The 27,181-nt window shown below is 38.3% G+C and overlaps 1 protein-coding gene and 2 long non-coding RNA genes across 3 annotated transcripts; 1 reads left to right on the forward strand and 2 right to left on the reverse strand.

Moving 5' to 3' along the window:
- Positions 1-7,442: 7,442 nt before the first annotated feature.
- Positions 7,443-8,906, reverse strand: LOC129733167 (uncharacterized). The gene is made up of 2 exons (XR_008729439.1): positions 7,748-8,906; positions 7,443-7,654 (listed from the first exon to the last, which is right to left on the reverse strand). It is a non-coding gene; the product is annotated as an uncharacterized LOC129733167 (long non-coding RNA).
- A 2,048-nt stretch (positions 8,907-10,954) lies between these two features.
- LOC129733169 (uncharacterized) lies at positions 10,955-11,743 on the reverse strand. Its single transcript, XR_008729440.1, has 2 exons — positions 11,340-11,743; positions 10,955-11,281 (listed from the first exon to the last, which is right to left on the reverse strand). It is a non-coding gene; the product is annotated as an uncharacterized LOC129733169 (long non-coding RNA).
- A 10,910-nt stretch (positions 11,744-22,653) lies between these two features.
- LOC129729111 (uncharacterized) lies at positions 22,654-26,769 on the forward strand. Its single transcript, XM_055687594.1, has 6 exons — positions 22,654-23,126; positions 23,180-23,305; positions 23,361-24,070; positions 25,379-25,556; positions 25,619-25,798; positions 25,861-26,769. The coding sequence occupies exons 1-6, from the start codon at positions 23,012-23,014 to the stop codon at positions 26,607-26,609; spliced, it is 2,058 nt and encodes a 685-aa protein (XP_055543569.1). The 5' UTR covers positions 22,654-23,011; the 3' UTR covers positions 26,610-26,769.
- Positions 26,770-27,181: the final 412 nt, after the last annotated feature.

The following is a 27,181-nucleotide window of genomic DNA, read 5'->3' on the forward strand; positions in this document are numbered from 1 at the left end:
TTCTCAACATGTTGTTTTTCATTATGAGACAGTTATCCGGGTACCGGCAGAGAAGGTGTGAATTAAACTTAGAAAAGAAAATTTTTCCTAAGCCTAAGTCATACTTCTGTCCTTTTTCATTTTTCGCATCCTAGTAGAATTACACACATTGCCTACTTTATTATACTTTAATGCACTGCCCATAAAAGCATAAGAGTCCCATATGGAAATGCTCACAATTGGAAAAATTGCAAATGAATTTCTAATTTTGAATTTATGGTAAATTAACTATGATTTAACTCAGTGGTTTTCAACCTTCTCCACTTCATGCACCCCCTTTTGATAATTTACACAAGCTTTTCCCCCCTATTGGCACCATGAAAGAAAAGTTGTAGTAATTAAAAAATATAAGACTTTTCAAACTTTAATTTTTATCAGATTTCAAGCAGGAACAGGAGAACATCAATACACGGGCATACAATTCAGCATCTCTTGTGAAGGTGTGCCCTTTTCACATGTTTGGCGAGAAATGTGCTTGTTGACGATGTTCACATGGTTGGCGAGATTTGACGTATGAATGCCTATACACGCTCACTCTAGATAACCCAAAACTGAGTCAAAACCTAATCAGTTTCGCTAAAACCGTATGTACTCAAAATTTAGTAGAAGTTGTTTTACTCATTTTTGAGTACCACCGAATGTTGTAAAAATTGAGTAAATATTACCCATATTATACCTGATGCGCGATGCGTAAATGTTACTCATTTCCGACTCAAAAATGAGTACTTTAAGCTTCAATGAGGGAATTTCGGAAAAATTATCATTATTGACTCGATATTATTATATTTTGCCTTTTTAATGAATTTTATTTAAAAAAAGGCTTATTTCAAGAAACTTACCTTTGTTCGCTGGGACACGGGAGATCTTTGAATTTATTCGCCGTATATCCAACCAACGAGTCCTGGTGAAAAAGAAAAATTGGCATTAGTTGCAGTCAATTATTTCAAATTATGAATTACCTACCGATAACAACTAATTTCAAACATTTCTATTTCTTCCTTTTTTCAGACGGTTTGCTTGGTTTTCTGTTTGCTTTTAATTGCAAAAAAAATAACAAAAACAACACGCAAGCACCAGTTACCCAATTTTGAGGAAATTTGCCGCCATGATCAATTTAATTCTACTCATAATTTGACATCTTCGAACAACTGAAAAAAATGATTAAAATTCAACTCAACCGCTGAGTAGCCCAGAGTGAGCGTGTAGAGCAAAATAATTCGCAACTGCTGCCACCGATGGAAAAAAATCGCTTCTAGCGACTAATGAACACGTATAAACCAATGAGTATAAAAGAGAGGTGAGTAGAAAACTTACTAACACTTGCACGCGCCCCTCTGCTCGCCCCCCTATGCCATGAGTTGATGCCAAATAGTGACGTAGCTATTTGGATTTACCATTGAGTTCCTCTAGTTGTTTACATTTGAAGCATTTACTAATACTAGAGAAATGCACTCTCCTCCTCACCTCTCTTTTATTCTCATTGCGTATAAACCAAGCCTATGATGCGTTGACATTAGCGAACCTATACATTAGAGAAATGACAAGACACTCACCGTTAAGGCAACTGTCAACATCAAAACGGGCGAGTTGTATCATTTTGCATTGCCGTTATCCGTTTTGATGTTGACAGTTGCCTTAACGGTGAGTGTCTTGTCATTTCTCTAATGTATAGGTTCGCTAGTTGACATCGTCGTCAGTGTGCGAGTTATTCTTATTCTTCGCACATTTGCAAACAGACCTCCATGGTAGGTAGCGAACCTATACATTAAAGAAATGACAAGACACTCACCGTTAAGGCAACTGTCAACATCAAAACGGATAACGGCCATGCAAAATGATACAACTCGCCCGTTTTGATGTTGACAGTTGCCTTAACGGTGAGTGTTTTGTCATTTCTCTAATGTATAGGTTCGCTAATGGTAGGTGAATAACGAAGATCACAAAAGTGCACCATATAAAAAAATCGTTACTGGTGCACTCTCTCCGCCTTCCTTCTTGCGATGTACTTTTCATCGTGGGAGCACGCAATATATGTTATTCTCTATGTGCACAGCTGAGAATATAAAGTTAGTCGCGTTATGAACAAGTAATGAATAAGAGAAATTGGATTGTAAATATTTACTCAATGATGGGGATTTTTTTTTCAAGAAAGAGAGTTCGTGTTTTCCTACTCTCACTCAACTCAACAGGGTTTTTTTTGGTGGTAGCTGGTAGGTGCAAGCGCAAGTGCAAATTGCTAGTTGGTTAGAAGCTTTTGTCGGTATAAGGCGTCAAGATGGACAAAGGGCTAAGAAAAAATAATGTATCCGAAAAAGTTCGGCAAATGTTTGTGGCGGAGAATGGCAATTTCCGATGCACGGCGGTGGAAAATTGTAGCTATCGGCCAAAAGTCATTAACGTTACGAACTGCCATCGTAACTTTTTCTCTCTCAGTTTGCCATGATCAGACAACAAATATTTAGCTAACCGTTTATAGTGTTTTCATAACAAAAAATGAGATTTCGGAAATATTAACTTAAACAACTTTTTTAACAATTTTTCAATTTTGTGTATTGATAATGTAAAGCAATGCCTTGGTGCTACATTCCGTCTTGAAATTTGAACTTCTGTTTATTATACACAGACTTCGCAGCCAACTGTTGAGTGTACAGGACAATTGCGGGGCTAGAGCTACGATCCTTTTGACACTATTAGTTTTCCCCGAGCTGGAGAGAGAGAGAGAGACTTTTTTATTTCAAATAAAGTTGTTCCTTGATCATTAACAAAATTGATTTTTTTGACGTAGAATACGTCTTACGGCAACATATATAGGGGTTCAACTTCAATACAGGGATCCAATTTCGAAAACCGAAAACATGGAGAGCGTCACGAAAATTGTCCAATTTCAAACGTTCTAAACTCAGTCAGTTTTCAACCGATCTCCGTCATTTTTGCAGCAATCGATTGGAAAATCATTTAAGCAACCGTCCAAATGCAGAAAATTGTAATCTGACTGTTCGAACTATTGTACTATTGAAAATTGTTGAACCTTGTCGAAACGTAAATGTCGACCTTTGATTGGTTGCTTGCTGCCTTTCCCTAAAAAGGATGACAGAATGGAGTACCTAGTTAGCCAGGAATGCACTCGTTGGGCTATATAAGAGACTGCTTCTCCTCAAGCAATCTCAGTTTACTAGCAGCAGGCAGCAGCGGCGGACAGTAGCAGCGATGGCAGTGGGCAAACGCGGCGTGGAGCAGCAGCGGGCAACAGCGGCGGCGGTAGTGGTTAGCTGCAGAACCTAACTTTTTCAGTTCGGCTCCCTTTTGATCTTAGTTGGACCCCACCAGTGGTAATTCAATTCAGATATCGTTGGGTGAATACAGCCAGAAATTAAATGAGACTCGCACCGCCAGGTGGTTTGAGAAGCCACCATCTTCCAGGGTGTATATATAGGGTGTGTGCACATATATAACGTGTGTGAATATTTATAGCGTGTGTCGCTAGCGTGCGTGGCTAGCTATATAGCGCGTGCATGTCTATAGCGTGCGTGGCTTGCGTGTGCATGGTTATATAGTTTCTGTGCTTGTCTATAGCGTGTCTGTGCATGTCTATAGCATGTCTGTGCATGTTTATAGCGTGCGTGGCTAGCTATATAGCGTGTGTGCATATCTACAGCGTGCGTGGCTAGCTATATAGCGTGCGTGACTAGCAGTATAGCGATAAAAATTATCATATATAGTTTCAAATAAATCATCTCATGTTGATTTTACACAGTAAATCATTCAGAACTAAATCAAAAATTTGCCATGTCAAAAAACAATATTCAGTTGTCAATAAATGGCATTGACAAACATTATTAACCTCTTTTGACTTCAGCTAAGCCTCAAAGTTTACTGAGTGTATTTGAACATTTATTTGAAGAATGTTTGCGCCAGTGAACCTGAATCACATAATTTTTCGTTCAAGTCCTACTATTTGCAGCGATCAGTTTTAAATTTATCTACGCTACCGCAAACTGCAGAAAATTGTTCGTATTAAACCTAGGTTACCGGGAATGCACTATTGGTCCTCATCGTAGCCACTGCCTAAATTAAGCTTTCTCAGTGCAACTTGATACAAAAGACAGCCACAAAACAATACAATTTCATTCTTGTTTTGGATATGGCGTCAAGTGAAACTGCTTAGCTGCACATAGCTTCTGCTCTTGTTCTTTGTCGTTACCGGTGCCGTCTGTAGAGGTAAACGTCATCTGGAACAGAGAGACCATTAAATTGATTAACCCCATTGAGTGTATTCCCAAACCTATTGCAAGAAATACATTGACTTAAGACAGGCTGTCGTATTCTAGGTTAACTCTGCGGTCGTGTCTAATAAACAACCTCTTCAACTTTTTCACGATGGGTAATTCCTTACATATAATTAGTTGGTGTTAAGTCAAATTAACATTTTAATATAAACAAATTCTAGATTTACTACTCTTTGAATTTCGGAGTTTTCAAGCTTTTGTGCAATTTTGATGTTACGGGCCCGTTTGATTTATCACTAACAGCATGTATCTCCTACTTGACCCATTATGGCCAAACAACATCTGTCGTTACAAACCCAACCAACTTTTCAGAAACAAACCCCCTGTGGTCAATGAAAGCAAATAAATATGTTACCAAAATCGAACCATCGAACCACACTGTGTCAACAGGGTGTGTTACAACTGATTCAATTGTGACGTACGGAGAACTTACAAAACAAATTTCTTCTAAATATGTATTAAGAATTTTTTCCTTACTGTTACAAGTGTATACAAATTTTAATAACAGTTCGAATATTTACAAAACAAATAAAAACAAAGGTTCAAACTGTAACTGTTTTCAGTACAGAGCATATAGCTCTGAAACTAACCTTATAATCGTTGTTGCAATGCTTTTCGGTCGGAGGGCTGTGGAATGAGCGCGAAGCCTTTTAAGACCACTATTGTTGGCCCTAACTAGTGTTTCTTGAACTGGTATTCGAACTAATTGCGAACATTCGACTAATTGAAATCAGACCAATCAGGAAAAAAGCTTCGAAGAGCTTTTTATCATACCAATTGTTTCTCCTCTATGTTTTTCGAACTGTTGTGAAAAATAGAAAAAGTTTTAATGATTTGCAAAATATTGCAGATTTTATCAGGTATTAATCAGGCATAAGACGTAAAAAACACTTGCCATATTTTGTTTGGATTTAAGTTGCATAACATTTTTACTAGGGTAAATATGTTTGTTAAATTAGCCGTTACAAATTTGATCTGTAAATACTTTATGTCATTTGTACTCAGAAATATAGAAAATTGAAAAGGAAGGGAAAAAAAGATCTGAGTTGTTATGCTTATATTCCAAGTTCCTTGTTGAATTTAGTATGAATAAACAAGTCCAGTGATAATAAAAATGTCGTTGCCGGCATATGTTTAATAAGAATGATAATTCTACAAACCTCTACAAATTTTTGCTAAAGATTTTGCTAAAGAAGCCTTATTTTACCTCTCGGTGTTATTTCTGTACTTCTGTACAAATATATTCGGTTCAACACAATTGGCATACAACACTAAAACCTAAAAATCGCAGCACTGAAACGTGAAAATGCAGTATCAAAATCTGCAATAATGCATCCAAAACCAGTTAAAAAGCAAGTCAAGCATTATTCAAAGAATTGTCAAAACTCCATCCCCTCTCACTCTTCCATAACGTTACTACCCAAATTAGTATGAGGAAAATATTCCATTCACTAATCATAACAAAAACTAGTGAGTAATGTCATTGACGAAATCGCAACGCAATACAACAAACGTATGATTTCTCGGTAACAAACATAGCACATTTTGGTATCTATTTGGCTGCTATAGAAAACCTGCTGAAAAAAATACCTTCCGAACTACTTACTCTCCCTCCCATCATCACCGCACCGCATCATTGCTGCTGCGTCTGCGTCACTGCGATGCGAGATGCAATCCAACCAACATTTATGGGACTCTCAATTATTCTTTTGCTTGTTGCTATCGTTTTTTTCCTACGATGCGCCACGTACGAAGAGAGAATTACAACGGAGCAACACGCATCACTCTATTCTCAGAGTTGTATGTAGTCAACTGTTGTATTTGTAATCTCCGAGTGACCAAGGCACCAACATTTTATTACGTATTGAGAGGATACAATTTTAGTCATGAACTGTGCACTTCATGATGTGCACAACTCAAGATGAAAAAACAATCAGCTCAAAATCATTTCATTTCTTTCACTGACTGCTGCATGGTTTTTTTGCGAGCTAATTCATTGGACACTGAAAAAAATGTCGCACCACCGTCAATCACAAAAGCGCATTACATGTGAAATTTTTCCACTCGCATTCCCCCCCTGCAACGGTCAAATTCCTCCCTAGGGGGGAATTCCCCCCCGGTTGAAAACCGCTGATTTAACTAAAAGTATGTTTTATTCAACTGTATATTCATGAGGTGGAACATTGTATATTTCCATGAGTTCTAAAAACTTTTGCATGAATTCCAGGCTTGGAAATCGTTTACCTTTATTTTCTTTCTATACACAAAAAAATAAAAGCAAATCAGTCTCCTAGCTTTCTAAGACGGCCAAGGTATTTATCATTATTAAGGATATCATCATAAGGATTTTTGGAAACAGTTTCCAGAAAAACTTCACTTTCTCTTTCGATTTTCTTTCAAAATAAACATAAGTTTCGATCAGTTGTCATGTCTCTAGCTCATTTTTCATTGAACTTTGCAAAAATGAACTGTGTTTTAAATGATTCAAGTCAATGATATTTTGATGTGAACACTTTTCTTTTAACTGATATCAAATGTGAAATGTTTTGAAAGTCAATTGAATATATACTTAGGATGGGACTCGTATGCCTTTATTTTCAATATGGGACAGGCAAGGTTTGGTATTTTTCCAGTAATTTTCAGAGAAAAAAACTTTGAAAATTCATCAAGCCATATGAAAATTTTATCAAAATTAGATACATTGACAGAATAAACTTAAATTTGCGTAAAAGTCATATGGGGCTCTTATGCTTTTATGGGCAGTGCAGTCAATAACGAATTTACTTCGTTTTGGCAGTACATAATGCAAAACTCATCGTTTCAAAAAATACAAAAATAACAAAATTTATGATTGTTAAGCATTGATTTTACTATTCTTGAGGTTCGATTTTTTAAATCAAATTTTTTTTTTTTGGTTTTCACTGCCTTCTCGAAGCGTATCCTTAACGTAAAAAATTCACATCAATACCTACAAATCAGAAGTCACCGACCACGAAGATGTCAGCGAGCAGAAACAAAAATGCTGAGGTCAAAAAAATGGAAAGGAAACTCACACGATCAATAACATGAATCGCCATATAGGTACTCAAAACCAAACATAAGGAAAAGAATGGAAAATTTTTATCATTGAACTGATAATTTATTCACCATCAACATGACCTTCGCCTATGACCTACGCTATAACTTATCCGCTATTCTTAAAACAAATCACTTCTTGCAGCAACCCGCCGGCTGATCGCATCTCTTATCCGTCTTACAGGCGCACTGACACTGGCATCCTGTCATACACGGTTTGTCCGGAGTTCCACAGCAGGTTGTGCACTTGCAATCTGTCGTTGGTGAAAATATAGGAAAATCCGCCGTCCAATTAACATCATTATACAACTTTTACCAATTTTATGCCGCTGCACTCAAAGACTCACCTTTACCACAGCATTTGCACGGCATTTTTGCTCTGACGATACCTTCACTGATTTCGGGATACTAATCGGTTCTACAGCTGGTTTGCTATAGTGATTTGCTCACACAAACTCAAACACTTCAACTTCCGAATGATGCTGTCCGTACCGCGCAGAAACACTTTTATAGGTAATTTCGAGTGCAGTTTGATTGAACGCGAAGAGAGTGCAGAAAGCTTGAGGCTCGGTCGCTATTCCACACCACCACCAACAGTTGCGACTAGTGCCGTGTGCAATTGGCAGCACCACGCATCAGAGCAGGCTGAACGTTGGTTCAGTGCTCTCGTGGGTCCTGCATAGTGCAGCAAATGCGAAGTACATTGACTGCGAATGGTACAATTGAGCACCTTGATACCGTCTCTGCGCTGATAAGCATCGCGAACTACGCCAATTTGCGCAGTTCCACCAATCAATGGTGGCTGCAAATTGGCTACCTTTCTGGTGCTCGGAAGTATGAATGAGGTGTTTTGTATATTTGCAATCGTTTAATCTCTTATGCGAATGATGCTCTAATCAACTATTGTTCAAACTAGTAAAATGAGTGCAGAACGACGGCGTTCGATTGTGGTAGCTTGAGATCGATTGAGTAACGGAAACTTCCTGAAATTTAGTGGCGTATTTATGAACATGTACGGTTCTAATTGGACCGCTCTCCTTTGTAGTGGAACACATAATCTAAATATGTTCTATGATGGAAATAGACACCAAGTTTGTATTGGCGACACAAACATGGCTTTAAGGTTCCACCCCTCTTCCTCCCCAGAGGCTTCAAATGTGTATTTTCGTGAATAATTCCATTTTTTCAACTTTGGTTTGTAATATCTCGGAAACAGATGCACTTGGTGACTGAGAGCTTTATGATTTGAGAAGACGACTAGAATCCGATTACAATACATATTTGTATAATATAGATTAAATAAAAAAAGGGAATTCAAAAATACTTTAAACATAAACCTTCAATAGGAAAATGCTAATGACAATATCTTTCCACACACATAATGAGGGAAAGTAACAAAAGTTCTAACTAATGGACGCAGTAGTCTAATTACACAACAGTTAAAAAATGAAGGAATTTTTTTACAAATTTTTTCCGTTTTTTGAAATCTGTTTACTCTTGCGAATCTTTTTGCTGAACACTACTGTGAATAAAGTGTATACTAAAACGCGCATGCCCTTTTGAAGTATTCTTAGTTCTAAAAAATTCCCCAGAAATACTCACTTTTCCAAACAAAATACGTGTACCAAATTTCACTAAAACAAGCTGGTTTTTGCAGAGAAAAAAGGCTTGAGGTTTTAAAATAATATTTTCGGTACCAGTCGGTTTTCCTAAAATCATTATAGTAGTTTGACCTTTTTTTCTAATATAGCCTCAACTATGCAGCTCTGTTTCAATAAGTTGAGTTGGTAAGAAAATCTTATTCGACTAGAATCATATACAATATAATTGAAGAAAAAACTATAGTTTTATATTCCGATACAATAAGGCATAATAAGGTTGCAAGAAATAACCATATATTAAGCTCCCATAACCATATATTAAACTCGTTTCTTACCTACGTTGATGCGAAATTGTCGCTAAATTACATGAATATTAGTTTTTTAAAGAACGTGAAAAGAAATTCCAATGGGTTGTCGTAAGTAAAGTTGAGGTTTTAAATTCTGCACTATTACATATGAATAATGTTAATAGATGCAATGATAAATTAAGTGAACATTAGTATAAACCAATTTTTCAAACAGAGTTTCTATTTAATAATTTGAGGGCTGCTATTGCATTATCTATTGAAACTGTTTTCCAACAATAATGCGAAAGAAGTTAAAAACGTTTCGTTGAGAAAGCTTCATTTATAAGAAAAACGATTTCATGGCTACTTGGGATTAGTTTGCCAACTTCAGTGTACAATTCAGAAATTGCCGCTTTGTCTGGATCGATAACGGCGCCGGCCACGTCCTTACGGTCGTTAGGGTAGGAAAGGATGTTGTAAGGAAGGAGATCAGTCTTGGCATACTCATCGTGTGTAACGAAAAGGCTCATATAATTTGCACAGAACACAGAAGCATGTTGAAAAAAAAACGGATGAGTTGATTATTTTTTTCGTTCGCTGAAAGCAAATGCACACTGTGTAAAGAAAGCCAAATACGCAACATCAGAAAGCTTGTATTGTGAAGAGCAAGCGCACAAAGCTCTCGCAGAGAGACTTTCTCGATTACAACTGATAAAATATAGATAGCGCACATGTATTGCTCATTGTGCCTTTCTTAATAACCTGTTCTGTAGCGTCTACGTAAGGCTCTGCGCTATGCTCACTGAGTTTTTTTTATCACGGTGCAGGTCTATGATAAATTTAGCCCAGACACAGTTCATTTACTCAACAGCACGCAGCTTTGGCTCGCCTACTCATATGTGTGGTTATATTCCACACTCTCTACGCGCAAAGGCACCGCTCAAAAAGGTTGTGCTTTTTTATTTGCTCATCAGAATGCCTACTAACAAACTGATGAGAAGCAATTTATGTGTTGAAAAATGCACAAAGATGGGTAAGTGGACAAGACTGAAGGAGATGTAACAATCGTTGTTGTCGGAAAGCGAGTTTACCTCTGCATCTCCACGACTGCGACGGGAAGTAAGGGTTATGTCACCCTGGTAGGTAACTAAGTCGGACAGTGTTGCGCGCGAAATTAACTAATTGCGAAGACGAACGAAGTACCTTTCTTATCAGACCTTGCGGGCCTATACGAGCGACGCGCACAAATGCAATTCTCCATCAGAAGCTTCCAAGTGGTTAAATATTTATCTATTACTATTCCCGAGTACCCTCAAAAAATGCATTTCGGCAGGCGCAAATTTGACAGGTATACGCGCAATTATAGAAGCAGCGGGACAATTTTCGGCTAAACGGTCAGACCAAGTTTATCTCTGCGACTGCTGTGGAAAGAAAGATTTGTGTTCCCTGTGGTAACTGACGGAATCAGACAATATTGCGCGCGAAGCTCGCTTATTACGAAAACGAACGAGCAAAAAGGATCTTCTCTAGTCAATCACAGCGATTCTCTGCATACGTCGCGCGCGAAAAAGCATCTGCCATTTGTAGCATCCAACTATTTGTCTATTACCAATCTCGAGTACCAATTTCCAATTTCTTAAGAACTAAATGTAATGAAAAGAACATGTTTTAACTGTTACTTAATAGAACAAGATTTATTTTACATGTTTCACAAGACAATTTTGAACAATATACTGGAACTGTCTCAATTGCCTTCCTATCAAACATTTTTGTTGATTTGCAGCCTGTTGAGCTATTGTTGAATGAATATCGGCTGATTAACGGTTTAAATAGGTGTACTGAACCAAATTGTTTGTTGGGTTGTGGGGTTGTGCCTCCTAGCAGCATCCTTTGGGTTGATCGCAGCCCTTACCCGTCTTGCACGCACACTGGCACTGGCATCCCGTAACACAGGGTTTGTCCACAGTTCCGCAGCAGGTTGTGCACTTACAAGCTGTCGAAAGAGAATTCTGTTATTAAATGCAGTTTTCCTAGATGTCTTGGATGCTTACCTTTACCACAGCACTTGCACGTCATCTTGATTATATTCAAAATTTCCAACAAATTCACTGTTAAACGATGAAAGTTCTGATTGCCTCTGTTCGGTCCAGGAACTATGCAACTTTCGAATGATACCACCGATACTGCGGCGGAACACTTTTATAGGTAATTTCGAATTACCTAAACTGACCGCGCAGCGTGCAGGAAGTTTTCTTGCTTCTTTTTGCCATTACATTTTTAGGACAGTGGTGCCGTGCGCAGGCTCAATTGACATCGTGAAGCAAATCGTAGCAGCCCTGGGTGTGTCGTCGGTTAGGTTCTGTTTTGCACACTTGCCAAACTTACTGTTTAGATTACCGATGAATCACCTTGTTGTTCTCTCTGGACCCTCGATTGGCACGAAAGAACTCGCGCGCAATGATAAGGGAGGTGAGAAATGCAAGCGCATAAGCTATCAATTTACGCGCTGGCTTGAACAACTGAACGATTGTGCTTGAGTTTTGACGTAGGACTACGTCTTTGTTTTCTATACTAGCTTACACTTTGTGAAAATGAAAATGAAACTGGCAAATGTTGCGTCAGATTTCAAACGGTTATAGCAAGCGAACGACTTAATGCATCTTAGTCATTTATATGTCGGTGGATAGATGAAATGTGTAACAATTTTTTGATATTATGTTCAACATTGTTGCTTTACTGCTTAATGGTGGAAAAAGGTGAAAAGTCCCAAGGTCAAGCTTTCCCATACATTTCCCTCGTTATTGGCTTGCTTCCCAAGCACAGATAAGAATAACATGGACGAAATAAATTCCACTGCCTACATATTTTGACTCAACGAAGTGTTTTGGTTTGTTTGTCTTTGTCTAAGCTGCGTGGCCACGCCTTAATGGTAAAAATCTACGCTGAACTCGATACAAAAGACTGCGTGAGGAAAATTCAGCTTCAGTTTAGTTTGTTCCGCAATAGCGAGTGCGGTGCAGTTGTTAAAGCTTCGCGACATAGAGAAACGAGAGCTGCATACGAGTCAACTTCCAGGCACCGCGGATCATGTTACCTTTATTCTGCACACGGCAGCAACAGTTACCATCGTACGCTGCAGAATATTTTGCTGGCACAGCTGCTGGAGGGCACAGCGGAGAGCAAATTTTATACGCGGCCAACAAAATAGTCGATGCTACCGGTGGTGGTGTGATCATCAGCATTCTGTAGCATACATTTCGAGCTGAAGATTATGAAATCGGTTCTTTTCAGAACTATTAAATGATGAAGATTAGAGTTATGAGAATTTTCACAACTACTACTAGTGTGAAATGTTCATCTATTTCTAAATAATCAATTTTACAATAACGACCAGGATGCACCAAAGATAAACGGTAGTGTTGCCTATGAATAGTTTATCACAACAAGACATAACCCTCATTTTAAGAATTTTCACTGCTAAATTGAGTGATTTTCCGGTTTAATTGTATGTTTGTGCCCACTCGAACACCGTTATCAGTCAAACATAAGAAACGAAAATTAGTTAATCTAAGAACCAGAGTGATTTTCGCATCGGGAAAGCGAAAACTTTCTTTTGATGCTTATGAAAATCACTCAGTAGTATCGAAGGTGTTTTGGTTTGTTCCTCTTTCTCGAAGCTACGTAGCTACGCCTTAATTGCAAAAATCTGCTCTGAACTCGATACAAAAGACTGCGTGTAGAAAATTCAGCTTCAGTTTAGTTTGTTACACATAAGCGAGAGCAGTGCAGCTGTTAAAGGTACGCGACATTGAGAAACGAGAGCTGCATACGAGTCAACTTCCAGGCACTGGAAAAAAAATAAACGGTAGTGTTACCTATGAACAGTTTAGCGCAGCATATAATAATATTTAGTTTAGCATATGTAATATATTTAGTCCTACGTCACCATTTCATACAACCCCTAGGGCTGTATACCTTGTAGTATTTTGAATACAGCTGTAACAAAATATAACTTTCTTCAAGCTAATAGCTGACAGCTAAGCTTAAAAAATAATAAAATAATTTTACCAAAAGGTAAACGCTTAGCATAATTTGTTCTGTGTCATTTATCATCACTTTGATTCCGCATCAGCAGCACAGCATGAAAACTTTTCTGTCTAGCACTTTTCAATAAAGATAGATTCATCACTGAACATGGTATCACTACCTCTATACCCTTTATTGATGCATCTGCATTTCTGACTAAAATAATAAAGACCATAATGATAGAAAGCGTGTCAGGTGTCACTAGGATCGTAGCGCTAGCTCAGCAATTGTCCTGTACACTGAACTGTCGACTGCGAAGTCTCTGTATAAATAAACAGGGAAAGTAGGTAAAGACGGACACCCTAAGGTTTAATCTAAATAATTACTAAGGTAATGCTATTTAGATCGCAGTAGTCATACATATTGAAACTTAAGGTCATTTGTTTTCATAATCATTTTTGGTATTAGTGAACTTCCTCCAAGTTTTATGTGTTTTGGGTCTTCAAAAATAAGACTACAAATTGCTGTTTTTTGACATGGTTGGGAAAGACGGACACTTGGGGTGGGTAAGATGGACACTACGAAGGTAAAGGTGGACACTCACAAAAAAGATGTAGTACGTTAAGTACGTTAAGCATTCTCCTGATTTATGTGTTAAGTGATGGCCATACATTACTCTACGTTATTAGAGTCCATCTATACATCACGTGAACAGTCCGAGAGGCTGGGTTTCGATTAAGGCGAAAATTCTCCGCCTATATGGCCTGTTCTAACTGCTAAGTGATTAATATCTGCTGGTTTCTCTCGCGGGTGTACTTTGTGAACATCTGCAGTACACAACAGATGCTACATGTGAAAATTCTTGGAAAATCCGTGTGTCCATCTTTCCCTACCTTATTGTGTCCGTCTTGCCCGACCTGGTTGTAAATTTTTCAAACGATCGTAGCCCTTCATCGGAACATCGAAAATCTGCTGGATTTTCACTAGAAAACCGGGGAAAGACTAATTAATCACTTTACTATTGTGAACAAATGAAAACACGTAAGTTTCACGAGTTTTTCACTATTTTCCGTGGAATAAAAATTACATCAAATTGCGCGTTCACGAAAATATTTTATGTTTTAATTACAAATTTGACAGTTTGCTTGCTGAAAACCGATGATGCAACTCAAAAGCATTAACACACTATAAAGAAGGTATTCGCATCACTCAACTATCATAATACATTTTAGTTTGTGAAATATTAAAAGTGTCCATCTTACCCGCAGTGTCCGTCTTTACCTACTTTCCCCTACTAATGATGGTGTGACAAAAAACCTACTTTCCGACATATAATTCGCCGATCATATCCGTGACATCAAACCGAACCTGACCGGAATTAACTTTAGCTGGTAAAATAGTGCCACAAATTGTTTATCTCTTGTATCACTTTTTAGTATTTATTTGTTTTATTGCTGGCAAAATGATGTAACAATTTAAATCGTTTTACAAACCAGTTTCACTGATATTCATTATGGTGGAGAATACATGCATTTAGAAATTCTCACTGTTATAAACCCCTAATAAAACCAAGAACCCAACGAAATTGGGGTTTGCCAAATGCAGTTTTTGCTGAGATTAAACCAAACATCATTGGAAATTTCAAAGTAAGCACATTTCATGAGAACATCTACTGATCCCATACTCGACAAAACTTTTCAACCTAAGATTGTTCAAGGTGATTAAACAAAATCCATGAGAACCTAATGAGGCTCGTAAAGGGAATTTGTACTTTAATAACAGAGCTAATGTTCTTCGAGGAAACCATCTAGATTAAATTTCCTCTGCCTTCTTTTGAGAAACCTCACGTGATGCAGAGCATCGAAGTAGTCCGAGCGATACGTTAGAAGAAATATAAAATATAGAACACCAGCGTCACTATAATCTGAGGCATAATTTTTGCCTTTCTCCTAGAAAGGTATAGCAATCACTTGCAAAACCGAAAGTATAAAAGTGCTCCAAAAGGCCGAATGGCATATATCACTCGACTCAGTTCGACGGGCTGAGCATTTTCTGTATGTGTGTGTGTGTGTGTGTGTGTATGTGCAGATTTTTATTCTCACTCACTTTTCTCAGAGATGGCTGAACCGATTTTCATCAAATTAATTGCAAATGAAAGGTCTTGTTGCCCCATAAGACCCTATTAAATTTCATTGTAATCGAATTTTTAGTTTAGAGGTTATGTTTAAAAATGTGAAAATCATGAAACATCAATATCTCAGAAACTACACAACCGATTTGAACAAAATTGGTCTTAAAAAACGGGCTACCTAGAAAACCCTTAAGTTTTGAATTTTATAAAGATTGAATTTGTGGTTCAAAAGTTATGAAAAGAAACGTGTTCTGAAGACTGTTTAATCTCACTCATGTTTCTCAGAGATGGCTGTACCGATTTTCATAAAATCAGTGTCAGATGAAAGATCTAATTGCCCCATAAGACCCTATTGATTTGTTTTGTAGTCGGACTGTTACTTTGCCTGTTATGTTTAAAAATGTGGAATCCAGCTATGCAAAGGAACATATTCCGAAGACTACTTGGACTCACTCACTTTTCTCAGAGATGGCCGACCCGATTTCCACAAAATTAGTGTCAAATAAATGCTCTAGCTGCCTCAGAAGACCCTATTGAATTTTACTGTAATCGAACTGAAACTTCATTTGTAATGTGCCGACTTGTGAAAATCACGAAACTTCATTATCTCAGAAACTACACAACCGATTTGATTATTATTATCAGATGAGCGGGCTAATTGAGGGTTAACTGATGAATTATGATTGAACACGTGGTTTCAAAGTATGGCTGCCCTACACGTTCCCATTTCATTTGATTATAATCGAACTTAAGCAACCGTTATGTATTAAATTGTTAATAAAACAACGAAAGTCTATTATCTCAAAGATTACATGACTTATTTGAACATAACTAATGTCATACGAACGAGTCATCTCTCAAACTTACAAATAACAAACTTCATAACAATGGCTCAAAAGTTATGGAAAGAAAAGAAATTCAAAGACTATTTAAAACTATACCTGCTTTGATCGATATATGTGGCCTCAACATAATTTAAATGTGGTGTCGTACTATTTGAACGTTCCAAGTTCATTGATTCCTTGCGGTTTGTTTGAAGTCTGCAAATGCACGACGAATCGGCCAAAGGATATGATCAAAGTCAAATAACAAATCATTTGAAATGATTGGTTTTATCGAAATGACAACATCCTCGTCTTTTGGCTTCTGTATATCACCTTAATTCTTAATATATTCATATTGGGTGGTATTCTGTCATTATCAGCAGACTTTCTGGCATCAATCTGACACCGGAAATACCCATATTGGGAGGTATTTTTGGTTGTTTTCCAGAAACTAAAAGTGGTCGTCTTCAAATTCAAAATAGTGTCCAGGGTCAATGTTTGGTTTCTATGCATAATCACGTTTACGGAAATATCCATGTTGAGTATTATTCGGTCATCTCCGACTGTTGCCTATAAGTTGCCATTTAGCAATTCAAAATGGTGCCTGAGGTCAATTGTTAGCTCATTGCATCATTCTGGTTCCAGAGATACTCATATTGGATAGTATTTGTTTATTTTAGGCTGTTTTTCACAAACCGGTAGTTGCCATATTGGATTTCAAATGGTATTTAGGATACTGGTTAAAGAAAAACTCATATTGGGTGATATTTGGTCACTTTGGACTGTTTTTCAGAAGCCGAAAGTCGTCATTTTGGACTTTAAAATTGCCTGTGAAATCAATTTCTGTCATCTGGCGTAGTTTTGGTTCCGAAAACATTCATATTGAATGGTATTTGGTCATTTCCGGCTGTTTGCCAGACACCGGAAGTCACCATCTTAAAATTCAAGATTGTGTCTGTGATCAATTTTTAGCTTCTGTGCATCTTTCTGGTTCCAGAAATACTAATATTTAATGGGAATCGTCCATTTCAGTCTGTTTTTTAGAAACCGGAAGTTGCCATCTCACAATTCAAAATGTTGTCTGAAGTCGATTTGTGGCTCCAGTGCATCATTACGGTTCCGGAAATACCCATATTGGGTGGTATTTGGTCATTTGCCGCTGTTTTTCCGACACCGGAAGTCGCCATTTTGGATTTCATAATGGCATTTGGAGACAATTTCTGGATTTTGAACGGCATACTGGTTAAAGAAAAACTCATATTGGGTGGTATTTGGTCATTTTCTGCTGTTTTCAGAAACCGGAAGTCGCCATCTTAGAATTTAAAATGCTATCTGTTGTCGATTTTAGCTCCTGTGTATTATTCTAGATCCGGATATTATTATATTGGGTGGAAATCGGCCATTTTCGGTTCATTTCCAGAAACCGGAAGTTGCCATCTTACAATCCAAAATGTTGTCTGAGGTCGATTATGGAACATATTTGTTACCACTAAAAACATTCACCTGCCAATATGGTTCCATTTAGTTGATTAGTTTGCGAGATGTGCAAAAATTCGTGAAGAAACATGTACTTCCAGAAAAGAGAGGGGCGTCAAACCATTATGGACATATTTGTTACCTCTAAAAACATTCACATACCAAATTTGGTTGTATTTTCTTGATTGGTTCTTGTGCTGTGCGAAATTTGTGTTTCATTTTCATGGGATCCCTCCCTTATAGAAGAGGGAGTCGGGTTTCAAACCATTATGTACATATTTGTTACCACTAAAAACATTTACCTGCCAAATTTTGTTCCATTTGGTTGATTAGTTCTCGAGATGTGCACAACTTGGTGTTTCATCCAACTATTATGGACATATTAGTTACCCCTTAAAACATCCACATGCCAAATTCGGTTTCATTTGCTTGGTTTGTTCTTGAGTTGTGCAGAAATTTATGTTTCATTTGTATGGGACCTCTCCCTTCCAGAAGAGGGAGGGGTCTCAAACTATCATAGGAACCTTTATCGGCACCAAATACAAATTTTCACGTCTATCGGTTCGGTAGTTTTCGGGCCTATATGGATCAGACAGACAGATAGACTTGACTGCATTTTTATATGTAAAGATTACAACATCAATATTTTAGAACCTAAAGAGTGAATATACATTTATTGGATTGAAGCGTTCATGTAAATCTATTTTTACAAATAAAAAATTGAATGAGAAAGGCTGGGTCTGACCACTAGGTGGATTAATTTAGGTTTTTTTTTTTTGATAGAAAATTGATTTATTGATAAAGTGCCCTAATGTCACTTAGATCGGGACCTACACACCGAAAAAAGGCTACAACGGCAAGGTTGGTAACGATATCCTTCGAACAGCCGGAAGTATTTAGTCCGTGGCCTTCACGAGGGTTAAAAATAGCGTAACTGACTCTAACCTACCCCGTGTGGGCTTCACAACCAATGTTTTCATCAAATTATACACTTGAAGGTAATTAAAGTACACACGCATGCAAATCGCGCGTTAGAAGCCGTGTTCGTCGACGGCTTCATGGTATGCAACCTAGTCGAGCATTCGTTTGCTGTGTCTGATCGGTGAAAGTTGTTGTTGTTCTCTCTTCTGTTGTTGTGAATTGAATGGGAAATAATCAAAGGACTCCGTATACTCTCTACGCTTGCTGTAGGTCAGCTTCGTTCGCAGTTCAGTTACCGTCCGGCAGCTACATCCCTGGCCAGTATGTTCCGTTGACTGTCAGGAAAGTTAATGGCAATATTATTTCTATTAGCATCAAATTATTGCAGTATAATGAGCGTGCAAGAAAGCTTATTAGTAGCATCAAAGCTAACCGTCTTTCAGCCAGCCACCAGGAAGAGTCCGTCACGTACGAGGCAGATCTGCCGATACCGCGGGGTATTCCACCCTCTTCCAGACTTCGAATTAGCTACGAAATTGAAGTCACGCTGAAGCTCGGCTTCATGAAATGCAGAAGACTGTCGTTTCTCATTCAAATCGAAGCACCGCGGCCGGTAAAGGGACAAATTATCCCATTCAATAGTGACATTCTTGTTCCGGTAATGGCATTTCAGTAATCATAATATCGAAGAAGATATTGCATCAGCTAGCGTGCTGTCATCAATGCGTTATCGCATGGCGCACTATTCGCTTCGTCAGCAATATTGTATGATGCGCCCGGAGCGCAAAAGGCAGCCGGCTCTCGCACTGGTATTTAATGGGTTATCATAGCAAGCGCGCTAGTAATTGCGCACGGCCAAATGATGAAGTGACTATACTATAAAACAGTTTTGCCTCGATATCTACCATTTAAACTCTAACTAACTCTATTTAGGACCAAAAGTCTAGAACACAGGGAACACAAAACAATGCCTTGCCAGTGCTGTGGAAACGGTAAGCGAGTGGAAAAAGTTTTTTTAAGTGGTCAAATGAAAAAGTAACTTTTGTTTTTTTCAGTATCGTGTAGGTGCACCACATGCTGTGGAAAAACTGCACCATGCGGACCGAATTGCGAATGCAACTGCTCCTGCAAGACTGGATCTAGCTGCAATCAATTGGGATGTTGTTGATAGTGTTAAAAATATGTTGAAAAATAATAGTTGTTGATAGTAAAAACAAAAAAAATATAATATATTTTTCTGTTCGAAATGTACTCGTGTATAGAAAACCGGTAAAACGATGAGAAATAACTGAACGAATTTCTTTCAATATTTGTGATAGGGTACTTCACCGATTATTGAACGATTTTAATCATTGAACGATTACGATAAAAGTCATGAAATTATCGTTTACGTAGCACAAAAATTATTATTAACTATAAAACAATGATACGTCAACAAACATTTGCTTTTTCAAAACTTCGAAATATAACTAAAAATTGAAGAAATTGTGTATGAGACACGACCGCAAAGTTAACGTAGAATTACGAAAGCCTGTCGATGTATTTATTGCCATAGGTTAGGGAATACAGTTGATTGGAATGAGAATAATACATTTTATGGTCTGAAGCGGTGAATTTCAGTAATAATTTCTGGAAAAGAAAGCTGCAACCATAGATTTCAAAATTGTCCCTGGTGTCGATTTCAGGTCTCTGGACATCATTTTGATTCTAGAAGTACTAATATTAGATGTTATTTGGTTATTTTTGGCTGTTTTACGGATACCGGAGCTCATCATCTAGAACTTCAAAATGACGTTTAGAGCAGCGTTGCAAAGTGAGTGAAAAGCAATACCTTTCTCCTCGTTTCTGCTTGAAAACGAGAAATATGCTACGCTTCTTAAGTCTTTTGCACTCACGCTTTTGAGATACTCTTTATCCTTATGCATCCGCTGGAGTAGCTGCTGTTGCTGCACTGGCACGGGAACACTCTTTTGTCTTGCTACCCAGCGACTGTGAAAGAGTACGCGAGTTCCTGCTTACGAATAGGAGTACTCGACTAAAATTGCTCGACTATGAAAAGTGCTTGAAAAAATGTGCTCGAAAACGAAAATTTTTGCAACTTTTCAAAAGGACCTAAGTAACATCGAGAGACTCCCTTTGTTTACTTTCTTTATGAACAAAAACCAAGTTGTTTTAACGTTTTTCGTGATACTCTTTGCATAGTAAGCTAGGTAATATGACAATCTTTCGATTTGTAACAAAAAACCTTTGAAACCTTTATAATGACACTGTGATCAACGAAACATAGTGAGAGAGGAGAGAATCTCTCATTTTTGCGTAGGTCCTTTTGAAAAGTTACGCGTCTTTGGCTGGTTGTGCTCGCGAAAACGGGAGTACGCGCGAGTGTGTGCATATGATCTTGGGAGCGAATGCGAGCAAGAAAGACAACGAAAAAGAACGAGAAATAGCTTGAATGAAGAATACTCCAGTGTGTGATATCGGTAGCAACCAGAACCTCACTTGAGGTGTTGCTTGCTGTTCATGGGTGAGACTAACAACACTGGTTTAGAGTTGAGGGCAACATCTCGATTCTGTAAATATTGATATTAGGTGATATTCGACCATTTAAGGTCACCGTCTTAAAATCCAAAATGGCTGGGGTCATGTCCTAACCCCTGGATATCATCCCGTTTTAGGTAATACTCATATTGGTGGTGTTTGGCTTTTTCTTTAGCTCTTAATGGTCAACATTTGCGTTCAAAACAAGTCCTCTAAAATTTCCAATAGTTAGCATCATAAAATCTCATTTTCCGCATTTTCGTGGACGCGTTGCTAATTTTTCAATCGATTGCTGCAAAAATAAAGGAAATGCGTTGAAAACTGACTGAGTTACATACATTTGCAATTAGGCAATTTCTGTGATGCTTACGATGTTTTCGGTATTCCAATTTGCACCCCTATTCTAGTATGTGCCCGTAAGACGTAATTCTACGTCAAAAATATTCCCAATCTGCTGTCTCAGAGTTCTAAACTACCTACATGAAAAAGGCTTTTATTAGACTATCACAAAGTTAGTTCCAGTAATATTTGTTTCATTGAAACCGCATATATCAATCAATCGCCGTATAAACATTTTCATAAAATGTGTGAAACATATTCAATAATTATTACCGAGCTAGTGTAGCTCGATGATCACTGTTCAATAATATTTATGACCAAATCATACTTCTAAATAAGAAAAATACTATCGAAACATTTCATTTTTGCTACATTTCTCAAATAAACCTGGCCAGAAACATGTACGAATGTAAAGTCGCTATCCGTGTATTTTTCTCGTAGATCTCAAAAATCATGTGGTTTTTAGTGGATTTCAAAAATTATTTTTTTACGTATTTTCCAGAACAATCGGGTGTTAAACGTTATTAATAAATATTTTTCATTCGTTTAAGCAAAATGTGGAGGTATAGTTTTCAAAACCAAATGTCCGGATACAGAAGATATCACAAACAACTTATTACAAGTGCATTTTTTGAGGACTTAAAAACTTAACGGGTTTTACGCGGTACGCCTCCTATTTAGAGACTACTACTAACCCATATAAAATAAGGTTTTTTTTTCAACATATCGAAGAATAATAATATTGAATAATATTGAACATATCGAAGAAAAACTAAATTTTAGTAAGTGGCAAAAGTCTCCAGCTGTTTTAATATTAAACATATTCAAATGTATTTCAACTTCAAAAATCACTGGCCAGACCCGTTTACCCGTCAGCGGGATTTTTTCAATTTCTTCCAGTACAAGGACTTTAAAACAAAACATGCAAATGAATAAAAAATAATTATTGTTTAAAAACACTTAGCTTTTGAAATAAAAAATTTAGTCAAATAAGCGGTCCCTTACCCTATGACATCTTGCATCTAATAGCAGCTCCTCTTCGTGCATCGTGTCATGTCCTGTGAACTGCGAAACTCCAGCTTACAATATTCGTCAGTCTGTTCGACACTTTTTCGCAGTTCACACACTCGCTTTCAGATTGCGCCTTCAAGTTCAAGGTAAGGAATACGTGTACACGTTGTCAGTGATGGGAAATCCCCCGTATTGGTTGCATTTTTTGCGGCGCTCACTGTAGGCAGAGGCACTAGTGAAGAAGCATACATTTAGGCGTTCGCAATATTGCACACAACACTTACAGCATCGTCAGTTGATGTAAATCAATAGAGACATAATCGCATGTTTCACACGCACGATTGACGCAGCATCGGCGACAGACTGGCGCCGCCGCTTGCTGTGATGCTGTTCGTTTTCCTTGCTGCTTCAGGATTCAAACGTCGTCGGTTTCGTCATCGTGTCTGCCGTTGCTGAGATGCCACCGAAGCTGGAAATCATTATCACCAACAGTACCGATGGGATTTTCTATCCTGGCCAGGAAGTGATTGGGGACGTGATTGTAACTTTACGGAAAAGTTATAACGTTTCAAGTAAGTATCAAATGTGTACTGGTAAAAATAGTAGTAAACCGTTAATCTTACAGAATTGAAGCTTACAATTATTGGAGTCGGCAAAGCAAAATGGTACGAGCGGCAAGGCCGCGGATCGATTGCCTACAAAGGAAAAGAACGATACTTGTACTCAGAGTTGGTGCTCTTCCAAGCTGACGGTAACGGCTTCTGCCTGATAAACCACATCAATCGTCTAATTTATTACCATTGCAGAAAAGTACAAAGAGGTCCCAACCGGAACCTACAGTCATGGTTTTGCGTGTGTTCTGCCGGACACGCTGCCGGCCTCGTTCGAAGGTAAACGTGGTCATGTTAGGTACTGGTTAAAGGCAACCCTAGAACGTCCCTGGAGGCAGTCGAAGATTTATTCGCTTAATTTCCAGCTCGTTCGGCAGCTAGATCTGAACAATGAAATTCTTATGCCGGTGAGATCCGAACTAACCAAATCCCTCGGTTACTGGCCATGCGTTCCTAGCGGAGTACTGTACGCCTCTGTAGAACTACCCACGTCGGGGTTTGTTCCGGGACAATTTATCCCGGCGGTGATCCAAGTAAACAACAAGGGGGGCAATAAAATTACCCAAATCGTCACCATGCTGGTACAGAAAATTTCCTACAACGCCCGACGACCGAAAGTACACCAGAAAGTCAAACGGGTGGTCGTGTGCAAAAGTGTTACCCCGGAAATAACCCTCCCAGAAGGAGGAGTACTCGCGGCGGAGAACTTACAAGTACCTTGGGTGCTTCCGACTAGCAGCTATTCACGTGTGGTAGAAATCGGCTACGAACTGGTGGTCGAGTTCGAAATCGACACTTGCTTCTTCAACGCCAACCAGAGCGTTCGTGTCCCGGTGGTAATAGGGGTTATACCGGCGCGTGATGCCGATACGGTGGAAAATAATGCTCTCCGAGTGTGGACACGAAAAACTTAAATGTCGGATCTGTTGCTGGTTTTGCTGTTGTTGTTTCTATAATGCCTGCATGCGGGAGGACAACTAAAGTGTCTATAGGGTTTACACCTTCTCGTTCCGAGAGTTATCGCGTTATCACTTCATATCTTTAGCATCTTGTCAAATAAAAAATCTAGCTGGAGTCAAAGTTGTTTTTTGTCCCTAATTTGACAGTATAGCTTTGAATACAGCATAATTCCCCACGGGGACATCATACTTCAGTCTTGATGTGGACGAGTTTATTATGGTTATGATGATGATTATGATAAAAATGACATGTTGATGTTGATGATTATGACGATTCAGAGTTTTTGGGGTCCTGATTTCTTAGATTCTTTGGTTCTCAAACTTCAACACTCGTAAAAATAAAGCCAAAACACAGAAACTTTCGAGCTACTCAAATTATTCGACGCTCAATTTCAGGGTCACTTACTCACAAGATATTTTTATGATTTTGAACTATGATTTCTGAGCTATTTGATTCTTTTACAGTTGGATCTTAAACATTTTGAACTAGTTCTTTTCTGGTTAACTGAAGCTCTCAACCTTCTGGATTTTGGGACTTTTGGTTTTCGCAGTTTTGAGTACTGTTTTACGTTTTGTTTGCGCTCCGATTTTTCAATTATATTAAATTAGACTTTCAAATGCTTAGATTTTCCAATGTATCAGAAAGTCGTCGACAACATGTAATTATCTTCATTTTTGCTGTATAATAAAATTAAAACATTGCCTGTTCTCAGTATCAATATTAGTTATCTCTTCTTTTCTAATTCTTTCGTTCCACAAAATATTTGTTTGTGAATTTATTATTTTTTGCACTTCCAATATTTATGATAACCGCACATAAATGAAACAGAACATAAAATACTATAAAGGTTTAAGAAAAATGAACGCAAAATGAGAGTTTAACACTGTATATGCAATGGACCCAGCCGTCGCCTACTATTCAACCGTTGTACATATGTGCAATTATATCATCTCCCAGCTCTCGTATTAGGTTTTTTGACTTGACTCTCGAAAAAACATTCTTTCTTAAATTTAGAAATACCAAAACTAAATTTCGGTAACATCAGTTCAATCGATGCTCAATCTTTCCAGACGAATTTATGAATGACTTTGAAAAAACCACAACCACAAAGACGCAGAGCAGAAGTGCGCCCAAAGTGTTGCCAAAATATATATGCCGCATAGAGCACCGAAAATGGGACAGTCTGGCGCCAGTGAGGGGCAGCATCTATTGCCATTAGCAGCAGCACATTACGCGGTGTGTCCCGCGTGTAGTTTGCATGGGCAAAGGCAGCGAACCGGGTGTTGCTCCCGACAGGACGGTGCAGACGGAGCAGAATGCGCATCAAAGTGGAAGTTATCCTCACCAGTGGCTCCGACGGAGTGTTTTATCCTGGCCAGGAAGTAATTGGCGAGGTGATTGTAGGATTGACCAAAACGATTAAGGTTTCACGTATGAGTGCACATTTTGGATTTGCTCTTGTCGCTGATGGTGTAATTGTTTCACTTTTGCAGGGGTGAAATTAGTGATTTGCGGCTTGGGGCTGACGGAGTGGAGTGAGGTTGATGGGAGAAGTGCAAGGTTCCTGACTTTGGAGCAGTTCTTTTTCCAGGCAAACGACACATCATCCAGTATTACCTACAATGGCAAGGAACGGTACATGTGCTCGGAACTCGTACTTTGTCAGCCTAATGGTATGGTTTTTCCTTACATTTCTCGATAATAAAATTCAGTGGAAAACGAAAGTAATTTTCAGACTTTATGACGGCCGGTGGTTACTCATACGGATTCGCTTGTCCGCTTCCGGTTACACTGCCTGCTTCTTTCGAAGGTAACGATGGTTCCATCCGGTACTCTCTAACGGCCATCTTGGAAAGGCCTTGGAAACGTTCAAAATCACATTCTCTCGACTTTCAAGTCACGCGTCAACTGAGTCTAAACGATGATCAGCTGGTGCCGTTAAAGGCAAACTATACCAAAACACTTGGATGCTGGCCTTGCCTTGCTAATGGTTCTCTGTCCATGTCAGTGCAGCTACCAACCAACGGATATGTTCCCGGGCAGATAATTCCGGCGCAAATCATTGTGAGCAGCCGAAGAAACATCAAAATTCGCAAGGTCATAACAACATTACGCCAACAGACGACGTACAGTGCACACACGCCCAAACGGCGCCAACGGATCGAGAGCACTATCATCTGTCAGAACGTTTCACCGGGGATCACACTTCCGGAGGGGGGTGTCCTGGCCGAGGATAACTTGCAAGTGCCTTGCATGTTGCCGTCCACCAGTAGCAACCATTCTAAGCTCATCAAAGTGGCCTACGAGCTTAGGGTAACCATGGAAATAGACTCGTATTTTCTACAGAATCCTGGCATAACACTAACAATTCCGATCCTAATCGGAACACTAACAGAGCGGGATGCTGCCGATCTATCAGATAATGAGTCTGTTCACGTTTGGTCCCTAAAGTCGGAGAACTCCAAAGAAGATTTACATTACTAATTCTGCAATGAAAATTGTTCGTAATCTTTCAGAGTTCTTTTGTTGTTATTTTTAAATAACATTTTGTAACAAATTCAATTCGCCAGTAACAATAAATAAAACATTTAAGCGATTCTTCTTTGATAAAAAAAAACATCATTTATGTTAAGATCTTTAACATGTCGCTGTTTATGTGTCAAAATATGTTTTTCCTTGTTCAAACGAAGAACATTTTCGACCTAATCAGTAATCATAAAATCAATATCTTCAAACTCCACTGTCATAAAGTCGATCAATTGTTGTGGTTAATTAACTATCTACACATTCAACCACACCTTATTTTATTGCAACGTTTGCGATTTTTAAACCATATTGTCTCACTTGAAATTATTGCAATCCAAAAAAAAGTTTTTTGCGTGTCAAATCCAATGTTATGAATTGATTGTTCTTTTGTCTCTTCACCAAATACGTTTTACTTATTTCTCTGAATGTTTTACCACCTTTCCTCAACAAAAATAATTGTTTTCTATGTATAAAGTTGAAAATAATATATTATTTTAGAAATGATTGAAGGAAAATTCAATTTGATACGA

The sequence above is a fragment of the Wyeomyia smithii genome, chromosome 3 (genome assembly GCF_029784165.1).
Source record: "Wyeomyia smithii strain HCP4-BCI-WySm-NY-G18 chromosome 3, ASM2978416v1, whole genome shotgun sequence".
Lineage (NCBI taxonomy): Eukaryota > Metazoa > Arthropoda > Insecta > Diptera > Culicidae > Wyeomyia > Wyeomyia smithii.

Excerpts from the sequence above, each read along its gene's own strand:
- LOC129729111 (XM_055687594.1), top strand. The coding sequence starts at position 23,012 with ATGCCACCGAAGCTGGAAATCATTATCACCAACAGTACCGATGGGATT. Across the intron at positions 24,071-25,378 it reads CTCTCCGAGTGTGGACACGA|TTTGCATGGGCAAAGGCAGC; the intron begins AAAACTTAAATG and ends TCCCGCGTGTAG. Across the intron at positions 25,557-25,618 it reads CAAAACGATTAAGGTTTCAC|GGGTGAAATTAGTGATTTGC; the intron begins GTATGAGTGCAC and ends TCACTTTTGCAG.